This window comes from Acanthopagrus latus, chromosome 3 (assembly GCF_904848185.1).
Source record: "Acanthopagrus latus isolate v.2019 chromosome 3, fAcaLat1.1, whole genome shotgun sequence".
NCBI classification, from domain to species: Eukaryota; Metazoa; Chordata; class Actinopteri; order Spariformes; family Sparidae; genus Acanthopagrus; species Acanthopagrus latus.
Genome location: NC_051041.1, coordinates 5664002 through 5683889, shown reverse-complemented (window position 1 = coordinate 5683889; position 19888 = coordinate 5664002). Strand labels below are relative to the sequence as shown.

Here is a 19888-nt window from a genome sequence, read left to right as displayed (position 1 = left end):
GGAAAAACAACAGACTTAAACATACCAAGGGGAGAAGACTCATGAGGGACAGGTGAAACAAATACAGGCCTTCGAAAAGAAGGAAACACACAAAGACAGGAAGTGTAAAACAGAACATGACTCACGAGGATGAAACCTACAAAATAAAGCAGGAAACACACATCATGTTGTGATAAGCTACATATTCAGATGGTCTATGAGCACTTTTGTTAATACATTATATATATATATATTTTAATATATTTGCTGAATCAGTGTTATTAGTGGTAATACTGTATTTCATCAACTCTGGCTTTGAAGCCATTCTGACAACGATTTGTCGCCACTTCTGCACTTCTTCTCACCAAACGGCTGTACTGTCAGAAAGTCCTGATATCAGAGTCAGAACTACGACTCAGAGGCTGACATTAACACATTTTCCAACTCAGCAGCCTGTTTTCAGGATCTGAATAATATGAGATGAACGCTACAAACTGCAACTCTTGTATCTGTTTTTCAAAACTGTTGCTTCCAGTAAAGACCGACCGCTGTCTTCTGCCTTCACTGGAAGTAGGTCTAATTTTAGTTGAAGAGGGGGAAATGTCAAAAGAGAAACCAAAACAATAAATAAGACAGAACAAAACTTCCCCATGTCCCGTGTTGTTCGTGCTGCTGAAGGCCAGAACTTACCCATGAAACATTTCACATCCTCCTAAAGTCCCTCACCTTCATCTAGTTTTCCTAATCTTGAACACAAACACGCTAAAATTCTGATTTGACCGTTTAACCACAAAGCTCATAGAGTCCCATGGATGAACCCCACCGCTAACTCGTACACCTCTCAGCAGGGTGTGAAAGTCAAGCAGGGCTGAAGCGATGTCAGCAGACGGTTCTCCAACATGTTGCAGCAGCGTGTGGATATCTTCCAGGCCGAGTGACACAACTCAGCTCATGACTCAGATGAGTTGTTTTCTTTCCATGATGAGCTGAATCCACGCCTGTATTGTCTGTTTCATGAATGGAGCCTGTGATGAAGATAATCAGCCTTTTTGTGCCCCACTAGTGCTGGATGATTACTTAATTATGTGACTCCTTTTGTTTGAAATTTAAAGGGTTAGTTCAACTAAATTACATATTTTTCTCTGTTTTTCTAGTTGTATTTCGTCATGCATGTGTTTGGTTTCATTTGTCCGAGTTTTGAAGTGAATGTAATTTTATTTGTAGTGCTCGAGAACAGCTATGTGTGTATGTAGGTATGTATCTATGTAAGAAGCTTATTATGATCCAACATTACATTGATTGTTAGTTAGCGACCTCTAGTGATCGTAGACATCATGACGGGAGCAAAGGAGGAAGTCTGGTGATGTAGTACGTAAGACAACATGTCCACGTATAGGGAGAAGGTCGGGGTTGACGGCTGGTTCAAACATGGATGTTCGTGTCTAATATGAAACCAGAACTTGATTTTAACGAATTTAAACTTACGTAGCATACTTAACTTACACCGCATAAGTAATCTAACATACCTAACCAAGTAGTTCTGGGAGTCCAAGCTAACCAAACTGTGGAAGTTTCACAACCTAAACGACATGTTTATTATTGTTACAATGACGCAACCGTGTCACGGGGTTAACCATGTTTGTCCCATACGCTGGTCACTGGTATATTCTCCAACTGTCACACACGTCGTCGTGGACAACAGTCACGCTGGTTTGGAACAATCTAATCTGTCGTTTTGGTTTGAGGATTTGTTTGGAAAGAAGAAAAAGGAGAAAGTGTCCCAGGTTAGCGTTGATAATCGTGTTGTGAACAGTGTCCACCGTATATCTCGGAGACAGAACGTTCAAAACCTTAGTAAATGAAACAAAAAGTGTTTGGTGAATTAAGGGTTTCATGACCAGACAAAATAATCCAAGCTCAAGGTCGAATTTCCTGCTTTGTCCGGGGCTTTCATACAACACAGACACGGTTAAAATGATCCACAGTGTTCCAGTTGGGAGTTCGAGCGTTGAGCAGGGATTGTTTTATCATTCAAAAGCTCTTAGTCAAGATTTAAGTTTCATGCTTGTACTTTTTGCTAGTATTTATTTATTTATCAGTTTATTAGACTGGGACAATGCACTTATGCATTGTTACATCTAAACTAAAAAGCAACCAATGCAATATAGCATATATAGGATTATAGCCGTGGCTGGTTTGCAGTGATACAAAACTCTAAAACAGATGTAGACAAGCGGCCACAACAGTGATTCTAACAACAATTTAGAACAAATGAACAACTGAAATATGTAGTGAGGGACAAAAGAAAAAAGAAGGGGAAAAAACACAGATAATGGTACATTTGGGCGAACTCAACTTTTAAACTTCATCTCATTTACTATCTGACTTCCCACAATTTTCTGCCCATCAGATTTCGCGTCAGGTTTTGCGACACCCTGACTACAGACAAAAACAAACGGGAAACCACAGAGCTCTAACAGAGGACAGGTTTCTCATCAGATTCTTAGGTATAACAACTCTGAGTCACACTTGTAGTCATCAGTGCAGCAGCCCGGACTGAAGTGAATATAAGCATTGATAGGAAAATGATGAGTAAAGGGGACTTTACCATCAGCCTGAAACATTTTACTAAACACCTACCTACTGTAGAGCGTCTGACAGCCTTTCAGCTGAAGTTTGTTTTAAAGTGTATAATGTGAGCAGTGTCCCGTCAGACATCCAGTCTCTTCCTCCAACTGTTAGATCCTCATCAGCCACCACCACTTCCCTCTCAGCATGAGGTCAGTCGGCTGTCAGACGCTGTTTCACTTCCTGCTCATGTGTCCTCCATCTTTATGCTGCATTCAGGGGTTAGAGTAAAATCAACAAACAGGCACGCTGACAATTGACCCGGAGCAGAAAACAAATATCACTCAGAGAAACCAAGGTACTGTATCGTTAATCGTTATGTTTTTATTGTCCATTTGTTAATCTAATTGTCATATTTACTGTCAGTTTGCTTCCATTCATATAAACCATATTTTACTGATGCTCTTATCCACTGTACATATGTAGAAACATGTACGGATCATCAACATTTACAGTGTAATCAACTAGCAATAACAAAACATGATTGTGCAAGAGATGTCAGCTCAGGTCTGTAAATGACTGACCGTTAACAGGACAGAAGAATGTAATTGCTATTGCTAATATAACACCTATTTGACGGATCGATTTAACTCATTTTACTTCAACAAAAAAACCTTTAAAAGAGCTCACTGAAGACAGTCAACACTGAAAATCTGATGCTTGCAGGGCTGAAATTATCTGTTAATTTCCACTAACACTGTCAACCAATATTGTTGTACAAATCGGCTGATACAGAGCAAAAAAATGTTTGTACAGATGGTCAAATACAGGGATGCACGATACGGATTGTTTCAACGATAATTTAAAAAATGTCCAATTTAAAAAGAGGCTCCTATGCTGTAATTTATGTAAACATACATGATCCACCTCTGTGTAAATTGCAATTGTGCTTTATTCCTCTGAAACTATAAACTCTGGTCTTCTTCTGATTAACTCATCACAAACTATCTTTAAAGGTGTCGAGCTTGTTAAGTCAATGAAAGTACTTTTGCTTATTGTCTTTCTTCAATTTCATTATTGGTCGATAACTTAAAATAACAATAATGTCTGGAGTTGAAGTGATTTGAACCAGTTTCAGTACTGTTTCATTTTAAGGTGGTCTACATGTGCAAACAAGACCATCAGCGAGAGGATTTGCAAAACATATTGTGGTGTTTCTTATTGCTTTCGCCTGGTCAGACTTTTAGTTATTCAGGTTGAATAAGTCAGAAAATTAAATCAGTTTCATGTTGGAGTGCTGCGGATGAAAGATGGAGGTAGGACACTAAAACAAATTTCAGTGTGTTTCACTACGTTCATCTTTTGTCCAGAGGGGCGACCAGAATCAACAAAAATGAAAGTTCCCATCAGTGGCTTTAAAGTAGCATTATGTAGGAGTCTGCATTTTGTGTGATTTGGCGCCCTCTGCAGTTTCTGAGTGCAACACCACTCCTATAGATACAAATCTCAGGTGTGTAACACTTTATCAGATGTAATGTAGATGCTAACTACGCACAAAACTCTGTGATCCAGCACTCTGACTGAAGTTACATGGTGCAGAAACAAGAGACTCCACTTCGTCCTGTTACAAGACACTGAACCATCAACCATCATGATTTTGAATCTGTTATTTTAAGGCCAAAAAGTTACATGTTTCTTTGTACCTGCTGTGCTCAGACAAATATCAGCTATTTAGAGACATAACGTAGTCAAAGGTTTCAGCTTCGTCTTCAACTTTCATTCACAGCTCATTTTCTTATACTTTTCAACACTTTCCTAAAATTATCAGGTTCTAAAAGAAACTGTTTCATGGCTATCTTGGGTGCTTTCTGAGTAGGACTCTTGTTTTCCATCTCTTGCATGTTGCCATTAGTTCTTTCCTCTCTGTTTTTGTGGCGGGACTCAGAGGAGCTTCTTCTCCGAAAAACTCTCTTAATAGAAGCAGCAGGTCCTCGCTTGGATTCAGCACCTTCCTGTTTCATATCCTGGTACTTTGAAGGAGTGTAACCTGCAGCTCCAGCAGGAGAAGGATAAGCGACGCCAACACTTTCCCTTTCTGTGTTCCTCCGACTGATCGGTGGCAGAGAGCTGCTCCTCCCTCTGGAGCTCCTGTCTGACGTCCGTCCTCTCTGTCCCGAGTGGTCGATCGGCCTCCCCAGCAGCCTCTGCTTTAAGTCGTAGCTCTCACCAGACGGTCCGATGAGGTGGAGTCCGTCATCTTTCTGACTCACGAGCACTGATCTCCAAACGTTTCTGTTATTCTGAATTGTCGCTAACAGGGCCTTGCCCTCTCGATCCATGTCCCTCCGAGAAACCTCCTGCGTGCGGAGCGATTTGTTGAGATCGAGCAGGAGACTCTGTAGTTTAAAGGCGGCTATTCTTGCACTCTTCCCGTGTAAAGTGATGCTGCAGCTCTCGCCAACTGGACGCACTTCTATTCCAACATTATGGCTGTCCAGAATGTCCTCAATGTCCTTTCTCCTGAGCTTTTCTGCATACTCGAACACATCTGCATCAATGACAATGGACTCTTTTACAGACCTGAGTGAGCCACGCTGCTGGTCTGGTCTTGGAGAATATGCAGGAGTTGGGTGCTGGTTGAAGGAGGAGGAGGGTGCGGTGGTGGGTGAGGTTTGTTTTCGGGATCCTGGTCGGCTTCTGTTATGATCTGAGCTGTTGCTAGTGTAGTATTTGGAAATGGCTCCGGAGGAAGCCATTAGGACGTGCGGGGATGAAGATGGAGGGATGACCAGTTTTGTTTGCGATTTTAGAAGCAGCTCCAAAGAGGCCTTCACATCTTTGAGTTTCAAAAATGACCCCTTGACGCTCACCTCATGTCTGCTCAGATCTCTCAGCTCAAAGCCGTGCGACCTGAGGATTTTTTGCACCTGTGTCTCATCAGGGAACTTATTCAAAAGTACTGTTGCCTCCACTGGGAAATCCATCTGAGAATGAGAAAAACAAAATAATGAAATGAATAATGTGAGCTAACACAAGATGGATGACCATAAACGTGACGGTGCCGTTCTGTTATCCCGACATGATCAGCTGCTGTCACTGGTCAATGATATTGTGGATGATTCACCTCCAACAGGTGGAGGCTGTTTTACAAGACTCGAGCAGCAACTGTGCAAAGAAATGGCATGACATGACTTCCTAAATGATGGATTCAATGATTAACTCAACCAGGGATGTCAAGTAAGAACAAAAATGGCCTTATAATACATTTATATAGTAGATCTGACAGGAGGCAGACCTGTACTACCTCCCCTCATCCATGTTTGGCTTTGAGGAAAAACATTTTTGGTTTATTAACTGTCCCGTCGGCTGGTGTCGTTAAAATAACCAACCCAAACCAACGTTACGATGAAAAAAATCGACAAGAGAGAATACAATGGCTGACATTAAACCCAGCTCTATGAAAATGTAGAGCTAAACTTATATCATTAGAACATAGAGGAGAAAAACAGAAAAATCTTCATGTATAACACTTGCCGAATGAATAACTCGCCCTAAATAACTGAGAATGTGTTGTAAATAGCGTTTCACAACATTCATACAGCTTCTCCTTTCGCACAGGTTTCAAAATTGAGCGTTTTTTAAAGGGAGTCCGGCGACTTAATCCAAAGAAGAGGCTTTTACAGCGACACCGCAGAGAAACTGACACTTTTCACAAGTATAGAAACATTTTAACGTATTGTACTTAATGCCGAATTCACAGGACGGCTCCAAAGAGTTAAAATCTGCAGTAGGTGTCTCACACTTTCAATTAAGCTCCTCCCCGCGATGCAAAAGCTCTTAAAATCACCTGATTTGTAAGGGAGTCTGGGATATTGACGTTCCAAGTTACATTCATTACGTGGTCAATATCCACGACTTACACACAAGCAGCACACTTCTTGCAACAACAATGTAAAGATCACAACAACAGAATATGTCGCTGGGAAACATGCTTGGAACTACTTATATTACATACGATATTTAAAGAAATACGGTTTCACCGAAAGTGAAACTTAAACTGTTCTTGGTAAACTGAGGCTGTTAGGCAGATGTGGTCTCTATAAAAAATACCTACAGACCTACATGAACTTGTTGCTCGATATGCACCGACTACTCGATAAGAAACGCGTTTCAATGCAAAAACTCGTGTTTTCTAATTGTTTTCTAATTGTAAATATCGCGAGTTATTGACGTGAACGCGTGAGTCGACTCGTTAGTTCTCTCGCTCATATTTCTATAAACCTGCAGATGTAAAAATTGGAACAAATGCAAAGTCAGTCTACACAATGTTGTAACTTACAGTGTAGTTCAGTCCTGGAAGGTGGATAACCACCAGGGTTCGTGCTCAGAAGAAGGCAGCTGCTCAAATCGAAAGTAACGTCGTCATGTCCGCTCCTGGTTCACACCTCAGGCACTACACAATAAAACATTCAAATCAAAGTTAAAACTCCTTCTCCACATGTTTACTGTGACGAACAGTGGACAACATTTTTTTTTGGTTTGTTTTCCTTTCATTTATTCAGTAACAGGAAAGCCATCTCACTGCTTTTATTTAAATTCCTTGAGGAAAATAAAACAGTAATAGCGGTTTAACATGAAATAAGTGAAATATAAGGTGCTGCTTTAAATGGCTCATTCATTATAAAGAGTCTCGATCAGCAGTTGTATTGTCTAAGTGCACTGGAGGTCAAAAGGATAACACCATCTAAAAGATATAATTTATGACTGAGCAGTTGTTTTGGGTCACATTAGATTTTCAGGTGTGTCAAATTAAGAGGCCACTGAGTGTCTACTAAGACTTAGAAAACATCTGTAGCTTTAAAATAATCAAGTGAGAAAAATAGTTTTACACCAAGACATCCTGTCCTACACGATACAATATCGCCCCCATGTGGACATTTACAAGTATTATATTCCTTATTCCTGCAGAATAAAAATAAAGATTTCAAAGTGTGTCCTTTCAAACAGATCAATGAATAAAATCTAATTCGGTGGTGGCAGTTCAGGCAAATCCTGTTGCATAAAACCGCAGATCAACAAATCTGTGTGATGAATATGAAAGCAGCTGCAGTCTGAATGCATTTCTCAAATTGTGTAATTCAGGGACGCAGAATCAGTTTTTCGTCTGATTATAAATGAAGTAACAATCACAGCAAATGTCTCAAGGATGATGTTTATTTAAACAGTTTATTGTCAACCTCTTGTACAAATGTTTTTTTTAACTATACACAAGTATTCTCTTCTCTGCAGACGTTCATGTTCTGAGGATCAAACGTCCAAATATGACACCTCTTTCCCCTCGGCAGGCGAACCAGTTCTCCAACTCTCAGATGAAATCTGCAGATAAAGAAAATATTTTATTACATGTGTTGTGTAACATCAAGAACCACTGGACTGACTTTGTGGAATACTATATTCTCACCTGCATCAAAGTGTCACCATTCAATTTTGCAGCACACTGGTTTCATCAATGAGCCAGAACTGATCCACAGAGACCAGTGAAGCCTTGGTAAGAATAAAAACAGTTCTCAGATGTTTAATTCATGCAACACTTTGTGTCCAAATCTGCTCATACAAGGACTCAAAACCCGCCAATACCTCGACTAAAGACAAAGAAACACATGAGTATAGCAGAATATAAGCAAAATAACAAGACTGCAGTGAAACTGAACTGACAACCCAGGTTTGACTGATGTGCTATGATGATTACTTTTGACATTTGCTGGTGAAAAACAAACGTTCTGGTAAACGTACCTTATAACCTCGCTGCGGGCCTCTGACATGACAGACTTCTGCACTCGGCAGCTGAAAGCCTCTTGAAGTAGTGCTGAGTTTTCATCTCCTGTAAGGCATAAACAGTTCAGTCAGTAAGCTCAGACAGCTGGAGCCGTACAACAAGAGCTTCATCAGGAAGCTAAGATGACAGTGTCGGAGGTTTACCTATAACCCTGCTGTGAAGAGTCACAGCAGGGCCTCAAACAGCCTCACATCTCTCTAGCAGACACTACAGGAAAGGACGGAGCCACTGCAGGCTGAGCCTCGCTGGATGTCTGCACTTACAGGTTCAACAAGACCGTGTTACTGTGAAAAATACCAAGGGTGCATTTACACATAGCTCTGATGATATTAGTCAAAATGTAAACACAAAGCCTATCGTCATGACCAAAACATGGTTTTCTTGTCTGATCAGCTGTCAAAAATCTTAGTCATTATACATTATATATGTTTCAGTTTTTTTTTATTATTTCAACACTTCACAAGCAGACTCTTGAAGACGTCAAGTTTTTCCATGTTGTGATTTGAAATGAAAAACATTTTCCAAGGTCGAATTACGTGTCTGAGTTATTTTCAGTCAAGCATCTCACAATTAGTGCTGCACAACTGGGTATAATTTTGACAGAGTTGTTGCAATATGATTCCCGTTTAGTGGGAATGTTATTTTTGCATCACAATTCTAATATTTGCTGCTGTTGGGGGTCTGTACATGTTTTCTTGTCTTACATCTGGAGAACAAGACTTGTAGGAGAGGGCTTCTCTGCAGCACTTCACTATTATGCTGTTTTGTCTCAAAAATTGCAGCGTCGTGTGATTTGGATATTGCACTCAGCCATTTTGATTTATCGTGCGGCCCTGCTCTGTTTAATATTAAAAGTCTGTCCCTTCCTGTAGAACATAATACTTTTGATGACTCATGGCGAACTCTGCAGTGGTTACATAAACCTATTCAATGAAATGTTATTCAGGGTGACTGGCTAACCCCAATTGACCGTGAGCTAGCAGTAGGAGGTGCGTGTTTGGATTTGAGCTAAAAAATAGATCCAGTCACATGAAAAAAAAATTGATTCGCTGACCTGGGTATGTGTAAGATTTTGTTCACAAACAATGCTTACAACATAAGAGATTGAACAGTTTTTCCAGGCATACAATGTGAAAATAAACAGTCATTTTGAGGCCAAATGTAAGAAACACTAACCTTTGGTGAGCACCAGATGTCAGTCAGGCGGTCTGAGCAGGGCGGGGCCTGGCTGCATCTCCACAGTCCTGCAAAAGATCATTTTTACACTAAGACCTCCGAATTTTAACACGCAGAAGGTCTCATGAGAGGACGAGCCTAAAACCATGATAGTTGGGCAGTTTGTGTTGACAGGATTAAGTTACATGTATGTTAATTTAGTGTAATGCCATAGAATATGGATAAAAATGAAGCAAATTCCTCAAATTAAATCAGGAATATTTTACTCATCTGATGTTAGAGTTGTGCTTCATGTGTATTTATACTTATAAAAAAATATATATACTGCCCTATCACAACAAGAGTCCGACAAAAAAACACTTGTGACAAACACTTAGCAGAGACAAAATGTTTAACAGTTTATCAACGAGTACTTAGTCTAAAACAGAGGACTAATACAGTAAACTTGCTGGAATATATTCATTACAAATAATCCCTGGCATCTTTCTCCTGAAATATAATAACTGTATTTTTGCCATTTTCTGAATTGGCGCATGTCTGGCAACAAATATGCAGATAAATCTGAGATGGAACAAGCCCATCAAACATGTTAATGTCAAAAGAACTTCTGGATTATTGTTACATTAAGATATTTGCCCTGAATCTGCAACCTTAAACCTATAAACTGAAATCCACTCATAGGATATTATGCAGGAGTGAAAACCAGCACTCATCCCCTCGTGCCACATGGTCTCCTGTTAAGGTTAAAGCATATTCTCTAAAAAATGTATACCCCGAACTAATGTCCATTTCTTGTAGTAATAAAATGTTGAATGGATACTTTGCACTCGAGTTGTTGGAGGTTTACCTATAACCCTGCCATGAGGAGACACAGCAGGGCCTCAAACAGCCTCACATCTCTCTAGCAGACACTACAGGAAAGGAAGGAGCCACTGCAGGCTGAGCCTCGCTGGAAAAGGTCTGCAGAATTTAATATATAAAACTAAACGTGTGTCTACAGTTTACAATGAACGTGTCTGGGGGTCGAATACTGTGTGAACAGCATGCAGAGCTTTTCACAACCCAATCCAACAGATTCACACACACACACACACACATGGGCTGGAAGACAAACTGCTGCTAAATAAGTTGTGACAGCGACAGGAAAAGTTAGGAAAGACTATCTTACATTTTCATCTTGATGCTGGACGTCGCACTCACGAATTCAGCCTGTAAAAAAAACAAAGAACATGAATAATGAATATTAAGAACTCATTCATCATGTTAGCTAGCAGGAACCGCATTTTAACGACTAAAATAGTTTTAAACTTTTACAAAACCGCCATTTTTGTTACAAAACTTTGCTTCTTACAACATTTCAAGTAGTCGGAAACATTATACATTTATAATATACGTTAGATGGAAGCGGATTGTTTACACGTACCTTCGTGTTCAACTGCTGCGCGATGAAGTGAACTATCTGCCCGGATGTGACGTACTTACTTCTTCCTCGATGCACGGGGTCTCCCAGCAGGGGGCGGTAAAGTACCAAAAATGGCGGTAAGGCACGTCAACTGATTTCAACGTTTTCTCTTAAAATTGTGATTTTTGAATGAAAGTCTGCGTGTAGCTGAATGTACAGTGATCGTCACAACTAATCAAATTAACTTGCAATAATTAAAAGTTAGTAGAAACGGTATGAAGTGAAGAAAGATTAATAAAGTAGCAGTCAAATTAGTTTATGGCACTTTTAAAGGCAGAGGTTTAGCTTTGATCATAGCCTTAAATATGCTAACTTGCTACTCTTGCTGGTTTACGGGAGGATAAAAAAAAGAAGGAACGAAAGTGGCAAGGCAAAATACTGAATTGCTGATATAAATGTACTAATTTAAAGTTGTGAGCTGTAAAGTAACCACAGACATTATGTGGGTTGGTGAATATATACAGGAATACATGCTTGAGTAAAAGTAAAGACATCTTGTTAAAATAATATCTTGGTTAAAGTGAAAGTGCTAAACTATCAAAAGTAGCCTCAAAGTAAATGATACATATATTTACTATGGGTTGAATGATTATCAGCCTGGACAATTTTCAGATGCAATATTCAGCATATTTCTGATTATTGATAAGTGTTTTCTTTCTTTTATTGTCATTAAACTACATTAATGTTAAAATGCACTCATCTGGCCATTTGCCTCGAAAATCCAGAGAAGTCGAAGTATAAACTAGCAGAAAATGGAAATAATCAAGTAAAGTACATGTGCCTTAAAATGTATTTAAGTAGCCTACAATATTTGACTAAATGTACTTAGTTACACTCAATCACCAGCTTATTACGAGACTGGACTGAAAGGGGAAAAACCAAAAAAACTAGTACAGTAAATGCATCCAAAACAACACACACTGTATTCACAAATAATTAACAAATATATTTTAAGATTCACTTCCTCATGCTGGAAAATTCAAAATAATAACAAACGGAAAAACAAATCTTCCGCGTGCATGCAATCCCAAAATAACATACAGAATCAAATTCCCCATTATGATCACATCATGTAAAAAATAAGTTCTCGTTTCCTCATATAAATTGATGACAGGAAAGTTTGACATTGTACTACTTACTTCTGAAGTACAGACCTGTCATTTATAACATATTTACATAAAGAATTTAGAATTTTCCCAGGACAGTTTTTGTCTTTTTATACAGCGCCATTTTTTAATACAGTATGCTATAATGAAACCATCCACATGGTAATAATTAAGTGATTTGAAAACTGATTTTGTAGCCACTACAGACTGTTTCTGTGTAGGAGGGCTTTTATAACATAGTGGACAGCCGTTGGTGGTGGGAGTTGGCAGCCCTGTAGCGTCCACGAGGAGGACGCTCGTGGTGGATGACTCAGACTGCATTGTCTTAACAACAATGCCAGCCATAGAGGAGCAGACTTCTCCTCGGCTGTCTGTTGTGGCCCGCACCATCAGCAGACGTCCAAGATGAATTTTCGCTTTGTTTGCCCGGCTGACGTAGTTTGCATACTGACGAAGAGCCAAAACTGACTATCTGAATCTGTGTTTAGACACAAACATGGGCTGTTTTAGCTGCTGCTCTCGTTTCCGTATTTTTCAGGGATTTTCCGGAATTTTGCGTAAAAACAAAAGTGGCGTCAAAAAGACATTGGCATCACAGCTCTGTTGAAGCTGTAAATTAGAAAAGACCACATTATCTTGTCTCTGAAGCCTCCACCAAACAAAATATGGTCGCCTTATCATAATTGATCTTTTTGAATAATCCTATTTCAGCCATGTCCTGGTCCTGTGGGATTAATCCTGACAGAGTCTGTTTTGCTGTATGATCATGTCTGTACAATACCAAAAACAACATCAACAGAAGAGATCGGGCCAAGCTTGAAATAATTTACCAGACTTTAAAAATCAGATTATCACATTTCAGCCTCTGGGAAGAATCTTTAAATAGCTCAGAAAACAAAATGCATCTCCAAAAGTCTGTTTTCACTTTACATCAGTTGTTTTATAATAAGAATGCTTTAGTTAAACTACAAAGAACAGAGAGGTCATATCTGCTTAAATCTGGAGGGGGATTTATGGGTTTTAGAGGCCTTGTGTTCAGCTAGCTTTGCATCTGGTAGTTCGGCATAGAAGATTTTTCTTAACCTGAGGAATAGTGGTAATAATCAAACACAAGGTCTTCTTTTATTCAGCACAGTTCGACTCATTTCAAAATACTTGATCTGTCACTAATCTCCAGCATCCTCTCAGACGAGGTGGCATCTCCTGCGTTCTCTCTGTGATGTTAGTCAGCTGACAGAAGAACACAACAGACTCACTCATGCTCGCAATCAAACAAAGGCATTATTCACATCCTGACTCAGTGAGGTTTAATGCCGCTTACGTAACTCTCACTCGAATCTTACACCGAAACAAACCCTGCAGCCCTCTTGTTGTCCACCGCATGTCCACTGTGCAGCTATTTAACTTACTGAGGGTAGAAACTCAACGCCTGAAGCGAAGGTATCTTGCGTGACCTCAAATTGATTCTGAGAAAAGGCTCTTAGATTGCAGTTGTAACTCTCTCGGCGGCGTTGATCCGCCGAGCGTCACCTTTAAACAAGTCACAGAGCAGTGACGACAGTTGGAGCAGCGTTGACTGAACTGTCTGCCCGCCAAAAGGCCTTTAGGTAGATTACAGCTCCTGTTGGAGCCAATAGATTGGTGCTTCTGACGTCTGCTTTCATATCCGCTGTGGCCATTCAGCTTTATTTAGATTCACTACGTCTTTGTTGTGCTTAAGCAATGCCTAAAATACTTTTTAATCCAACTTCCAATTGGACAAATACCTTTTTTTTTTGCTGTCCTCCATGACTTCTTCAACCTGCTGCCCTCAGGAATGAGTTTCAGATTGCCTGTATATGACACGGAAGACTGGTTTTATTCCACTTGTGAACAGGGTGAAAAATTAACTTTGTTGTCCACCGGCCAAATAGGTCAGGAATGTTTAGGTTTTACCCCTGGAAAAACAGGGAGAACATTGTAATCTTCACATTTGAGAAGCTGCAGCCTGCAAATGTCTGATGTTTGCATCCCAAAAATCTTTTTCAACATCTGGCAGGAAAAGTTATGTTATCGATCCTCTTAAACCATAAAAATAAACTGACACGTCTTCTAATCTTAACAATCTGCACGCCCTGTCTCTACTTTGACTGACTCTACTGACTCTAAAATCATCTGGCAGGGCCCTTGCTGTTGTAGTGTTGAGGTACTTTCACGTGGACCGACAGTGCGGTCTGATCCGGATGCTACATCACTGACAGAAACACAAGCAGAGCCGAGGTGCAGCTGGTTCCCCCCGTGCAGCGACTCCCGGCCACTCTTACGAAACCACGCAGCAACCCGAGGCTTTGTAATGTCAGAGTTCGAGGATAATTGAGGTTTGATTCAGGGTTTAATGAGCGCATAATCCCTTTCACCTGATCCCGGCCCGCCAAAATGAGGAGGAATACTTACAGTACCACGTGGTCAGGAAAAAGGCGGCGTGGGGCCATAATGTCAGTATGATCCTGCCTTCTCTTTTACTGTTCAAGTCAGTTCAGATGCTTGTTGTTGTTCTTTTTATGAAAATATTATACTTACTGGTCACTTTGCAGGTTTTGATTATCAACGAATGAATCACAACATTATTACAGGTCAAGCTACCCGGCAGTGTATAAATAAATAACACATTAATGCATCAATAATTCAGTAACATAGTATATGATTCCACAATGGGATGTAATAATGGTGTCCTTCTCGTCTACGCTCTAACGTTAGCCTGTTTAGTAAGCGAGCCTCTCCAGATTCATGTTTCCCTCTGCGGAGTGATACAGTGTAGTCCAGTGGAAAGAAAATAGTTCCTCCATGAAACTGTATCTGTAGCAGCTCTCTTGAGTTACTGGATCATGATTTTGATGATCTCTGCAACGAGACGATGCTGCTTTGGATTATTTGTGTGTGTGTGTGTGTGTGTGTGTGTCATCATGATAAAATGTGGCCCTGGAGACACACATGTTGTAGTGTGAACTACCACAGAAGTGATTTTGAGTCTATCGCTGGGTGTTGACACGTGTTTATGAGATATATGGTGATGCATTAGTCTTACAACCGTTCACTCACAGCACATATGGACACTTGGACCGAGTGCAGCGGGTTCATCTGCGCGTGTAGGCGTGATTCAGGAGATGGATCACACACTAAGACGGTTTCCAGAACATGATTTTCCCAGCGTGCACACTGAGTCAGCCTCTTAATGCCGCGCAGCGCTCGTCGCAGGATGTTCTCCCTCTGCGACTCTGAGTCAGCTTTCTCAGCTCCTCTTTTTAATGTCTCACACCTTCCTCCCCCTCCTCCTCCTCCTCCTCCAGTCGTGCCCTTCTCTGCCACCTTACGATCTCTTTTACACACAATGGAGGGCTTAAATCCAGGTTATTTAAGGAGGCCAGATCCTTCTCTAATAGCCTTATCACATGACACAGTGTACCAGCTTCATGACTCTGCAGATACTCTCCCCCCCGGCTCACCTCCTAGCGTCATATCTGTCCACAGGTTCAGGAAAATCCACATCATGAGTGAGCTGATGTCCCTTTGTTGGCGTCAGGATGTTTAAATAACTGAGAGTAACGTGTCCGGCACACATGAGAGACACTTTGAGTCCTGAGCAGTATTACTCAGCAGGACGCCTCTCTGCATGTTTGGATTTCACAACCCACGGTGCAGTAGATTGTTACTCACGAGTGTTTACAGTACAAGCAGATCTGAATGTTTTGTTCTCGTGTTGCCGAAACAAGAACATATTGCACACAAAGGGAATTTCCCACGCATAAAGCATTAGCGATAAGAGTATTTATGATCAGCAACAGGAGTTATATTGTCGACTGCTCAAACATCTTTAGCAATAATTCAACAGATTTCTGTGCCCAAGTGTGAGCCGATGGCTGCTTTGTAGTCACATTTTATTGCGATACGGGTTTGTGTTGTGAAACACAGCCCATAAAAATTCCAGACACACTTTAATGAGTGATGAGCAGTGTTGTCACGTTTTGTTTGTTTCCGCTTCATGAGGCAAACGTTTGAGTCTGACTTGGATTCATGGGTTTTTGTTCACTCATGCCACCTTTACTCTACTTTAAAAACTGGTGTGGAAATATCCCGCGGTCACGGCGGTTCTTTTATTCACACGCAGTTGACACACTTGATCCGATCCGTCTCGTGTTGTCACACTCAGGCTCAGCTGACGGAAAAACACTCGGATACGTCCTGAAAAAAAGGCTCAACTTCCCTTGCAGTTGATCTACATTGCGTGACCCTTGTTGACGCAGGATGTTTTTGAACTGTTTATTGTCTATTTTTCACAGTACATGACATTCCCTCTGCCATGTGCTTGCAGGCCACCAGGGTACTTGTTGTTGTCTACATCCGTGTAGCTGCCCACATGTTAGGCACCTACACTGGCACTGGTGTTATTAGGGCTTGGTACCCAATATTAAAGTGTGGGCATGATACATCCCCCCTTATCTGTCATCCCAGCCCCCCCCCCTTTCCATTTCCATGTCGATCCATTAGTTCCATACTCTCTGCTGTAGTCCCTGACTGTCATCCAGTAGGTCTTGTTCCTGTTCCAGTAGCCCACTTTTGATTGGGCTGTCTTGGCTCCCATTACGGGCCTTGCCTAAGGGCCGGCCTGGACAGCCACACCCTGACACATTTCCAGCGTGGAACTGTCATAGGATGCCACTTGTGCAACAAATCCAGTCGTGAAATTTCCTCGCTCCTAAATATTCCACAGTCAACTGTCAGCTCTATTATAACAAAATGGAAGCGTTTGGGAACAACAGCAACTCAGCCACGAAGTGGTAGGCCACGTAAAGTGACGGAGAGGGGTCAGCGGATGCTGAAGCGCATAATGCAAAGAGGTCGCCGACTTTCTGCACAGTCAATTGCTAGAGAGCTACAAACTTCATGTGACCTTCAGATTAGCCCAAGTACAGTACGCAGAGAGCTTCATGGAATGGGTTTCCATGGCCGAGCAGCTGCAGCCAAGCCACACATCACCAAGTGCAATGCAAGGCGTCGGATGCAATGGTGTAAAGCACGCCGTCACTGGCCTCTAGAGCAGTGGAGACGCGTTCTCTGGAGTGATGAATCACGCTTTTCCATCTGGCAATCTGATGGACGAGTCTGGGTTTGGAGGTTGCCAGGAGAACGGTACATTTCAGATTGCATTGTGCCAACTGTGAAATTTGGTGGAGGAGGAATTATGGTATGGGGTTGTTTTTCAGGAGCTGGGCTTGGCCCCTTAGTTCCAGTGAAAGGAACATTGAATGCTTCAGGATACCAAAACATTTTGGACAATTCCATGCTCCCAACCTTGTGGGAACAGTTTGGAGCGGGCCCCTTCCTCTTCCAACATGACTGTGCACCAGTGCACAAAGCAAGGTCCATAAAGACGTGGATGACAGAGTCTGGTGTGGATGAACTTGACTGGCCTGCACAGAGTCCTGACCTGAACCCGATAGAACACCTTTGGGATGAATTAGAGCGGAGACTGAGAGCCAGGCCTTCTCGACCAACATCAGTGTGTGACCTCACCAATGCGCTTTTGGAAGAATGGTCAAAAATTCCTATAAACACTCTCCTCAACCTTGTGGACAGTCTTCCCAGAAGAGTTGAAGCTGTAATAGCTGCAAAAGGTGGACCGACATCATACACATATGTACTGTATATGTATACATATTCCAGTCATAGGATATCTCATTGTCATTGTCTTTTTCATAGGACAATGGTCAGCAAGGTTGTTTAAAACTAAGTTTTTGACAAGGTGGGAATGAGACTCAAACATCTACTCTTCTTACAAATAGCACGACTCAAAAATGCAGAAAACCTATTTTTTACATCTTGTATGAATTTTTGACTTCCACACATGCTTCTGTCACAAGCACCTCGTCAGCGCAGCAGCAGCAGCAGCAGATTGGCCTAGTAGAGCCACAAGAAGCAGCACAGGAGTGCGTCTGAAGCCTGATTTGATTGCTGCAGTGATTATCACTCCATCAGACAGGCTGTAATTGTGAAGTAGATGTGAGGAGGCAGACAGAGGCGGGCTGCTGAGCACGAGCAGCTTGACAACAGGCCAGGTTAGAGGGAGGACGTCCGGGCGGGACGGAACATGCTGCTCCGCTGCTCATAATTGGTCGTTTGTTTCTCGGCCTACCTGTGGGTGTCGTTTAAAACCGAGGCCGCGGTGTCACCGCGCCTCCTGCCAGGAGTCAAGCTATCCGGGGTTTAATGGAAGCCATGCAGGGACCTTTTTTTGATCAACACAGGGGCTCCACCGGGGGAATCAATTAACAGCGGCTAATGGCTACAGAGATATTTTTTCCCCTGATGGATTTAATCCTTTTACGCACGTTTTAGGGATAGTAGGAGGGAGGGTGAACTCCACATCTCTGAATGCATCAGTGACTTTATCAGATTATCTTACTGAGTCTCTCCCCCTAAAAATGTCCTGAATACTTACTTACTGAAGCTGTGCCATGCTCTTTCAGTAAGTGAGCTGCTGAGGATAATGCCGGCTTTACATGGTGAGAACAACCCACCGGTCAGAATAAAGGTTTTTTTTTCCTGTTCTCAATTTGGGGGTATTTTATGAGCAAAAACAACGGAAATAACCTTCTAAACTTCATTATAACAACCTGCATTAACAATTAATTATAAGTCTTAGCTAGTTTAAGAGATTGAGTGTCTAAAGTATGACATATATTAGTAAAAAAAACGTGGTCGCAGTCCAAATGAGAACACTGTATTCTGGCTCATCAGTCATCATGAGATAAACGTAAAATATATTTTCAGTGTTTGACCTCATGAAAGTGATCGGACAGTTAATTTATCAAACTGCTCTGGGAGGAATTTTCCACCACAGACTCGTCAGCTGACCACAGTTGATCAATGTGACCCCTCACGGTCCGGTCTGGTGAGTTTCCACTTCAGCAGGCTCAGTTGAGAAAAGAGTAGCAGAGATTTGTTTTAAGTCTATTATCTGCAGCCCAAATCCCACAGGATCCTCCGCCAGGCCCAGCTCAGCTGATCGCACATCCTCCGGTGCGACTGCAGGCTGGAGCGTCGTCAGCACAGTGGGAACAACATGCAACACCACTTAATTCAGTTTGGGTGTTCTTCACCTTTTGGCCCGCAGCTTTTGTTTATCCACATTTCTTTTTTGTTTATGGCCCACCAGGACGCTCTGCCCCAGCTCTCACCTCTCTGTTTGCATATGTGGCTGCTTTTGATCTGAAATTTTAAGCCTATTCTTCCGTGAGACTCTAATTAGCTCCAGCTCATCTGCAAGCATAAGCTAAATGTTATACATGTAGATGCAAATTACTCTACAAACTTTTCTCTGCGAACCACAAACAGAGTTTTCTCACTTAATATGAGTTTCTACCTTCTGATGTCGCAGTAAAGCAAAAAGTTATTGTCGTTGTTGGATTATGATATTTTCTGGCAGCTCCGACGATGGATCATTGCAGCACTAGAAGTCCTAAACCGGTTGACAGCTGAGAGATGAAATGTTTTTCATCTCACAGCAATAACTCGAGAATGTAAGCTGCGTGACCTTCTGCACGTTACGAGCAAAAAAAAACCAGCAGGAGAGCTCGGATAAAATAACAAAAACAAGGTGTTGTCTCGTAGTGAACTTTGTTCGGCGGGTGCTCGTCAAACACGGAGGAGTAACAAATGCACATAACACCAGATGTCTGAACCATCCCGGTCGGCGAGCTGCTATAATTAGCCAGACACACTTGA

General features: G+C 41.6%; 1 protein-coding gene and 2 non-coding genes across 4 annotated transcripts in view; all 3 read right to left on the bottom strand.

Moving 5' to 3' along the window:
* Window positions 1-2906: 2906 nt before the first annotated feature.
* Window positions 2907-19888, bottom strand: part of si:dkey-154b15.1 — a 60957-nt gene continuing 43975 nt past the window's right edge. For both annotated transcript variants that reach the window (XM_037092964.1, XM_037092965.1), the window contains 2 exons: window positions 6887-7000; window positions 2907-5531 (listed from right to left, as the gene is read on the bottom strand). In XM_037092964.1, coding sequence (XP_036948859.1) covers window positions 4335-5531 — 1197 coding nt within the window. In that variant the 5' untranslated portion in view covers window positions 6887-7000 and the 3' untranslated portion in view covers window positions 2907-4334. The remainder of the gene's footprint in view (window positions 5532-6886; window positions 7001-19888) is intronic.
* On the bottom strand, window positions 8510-8642 carry LOC119017476. The gene has a single exon (XR_005074440.1). It is a non-coding gene; the product is annotated as a small nucleolar RNA SNORA9 (small nucleolar RNA).
* Window positions 10390-10525, bottom strand: LOC119017478. Its single transcript, XR_005074442.1, has one exon. It is a non-coding gene; the product is annotated as a small nucleolar RNA SNORA9 (small nucleolar RNA).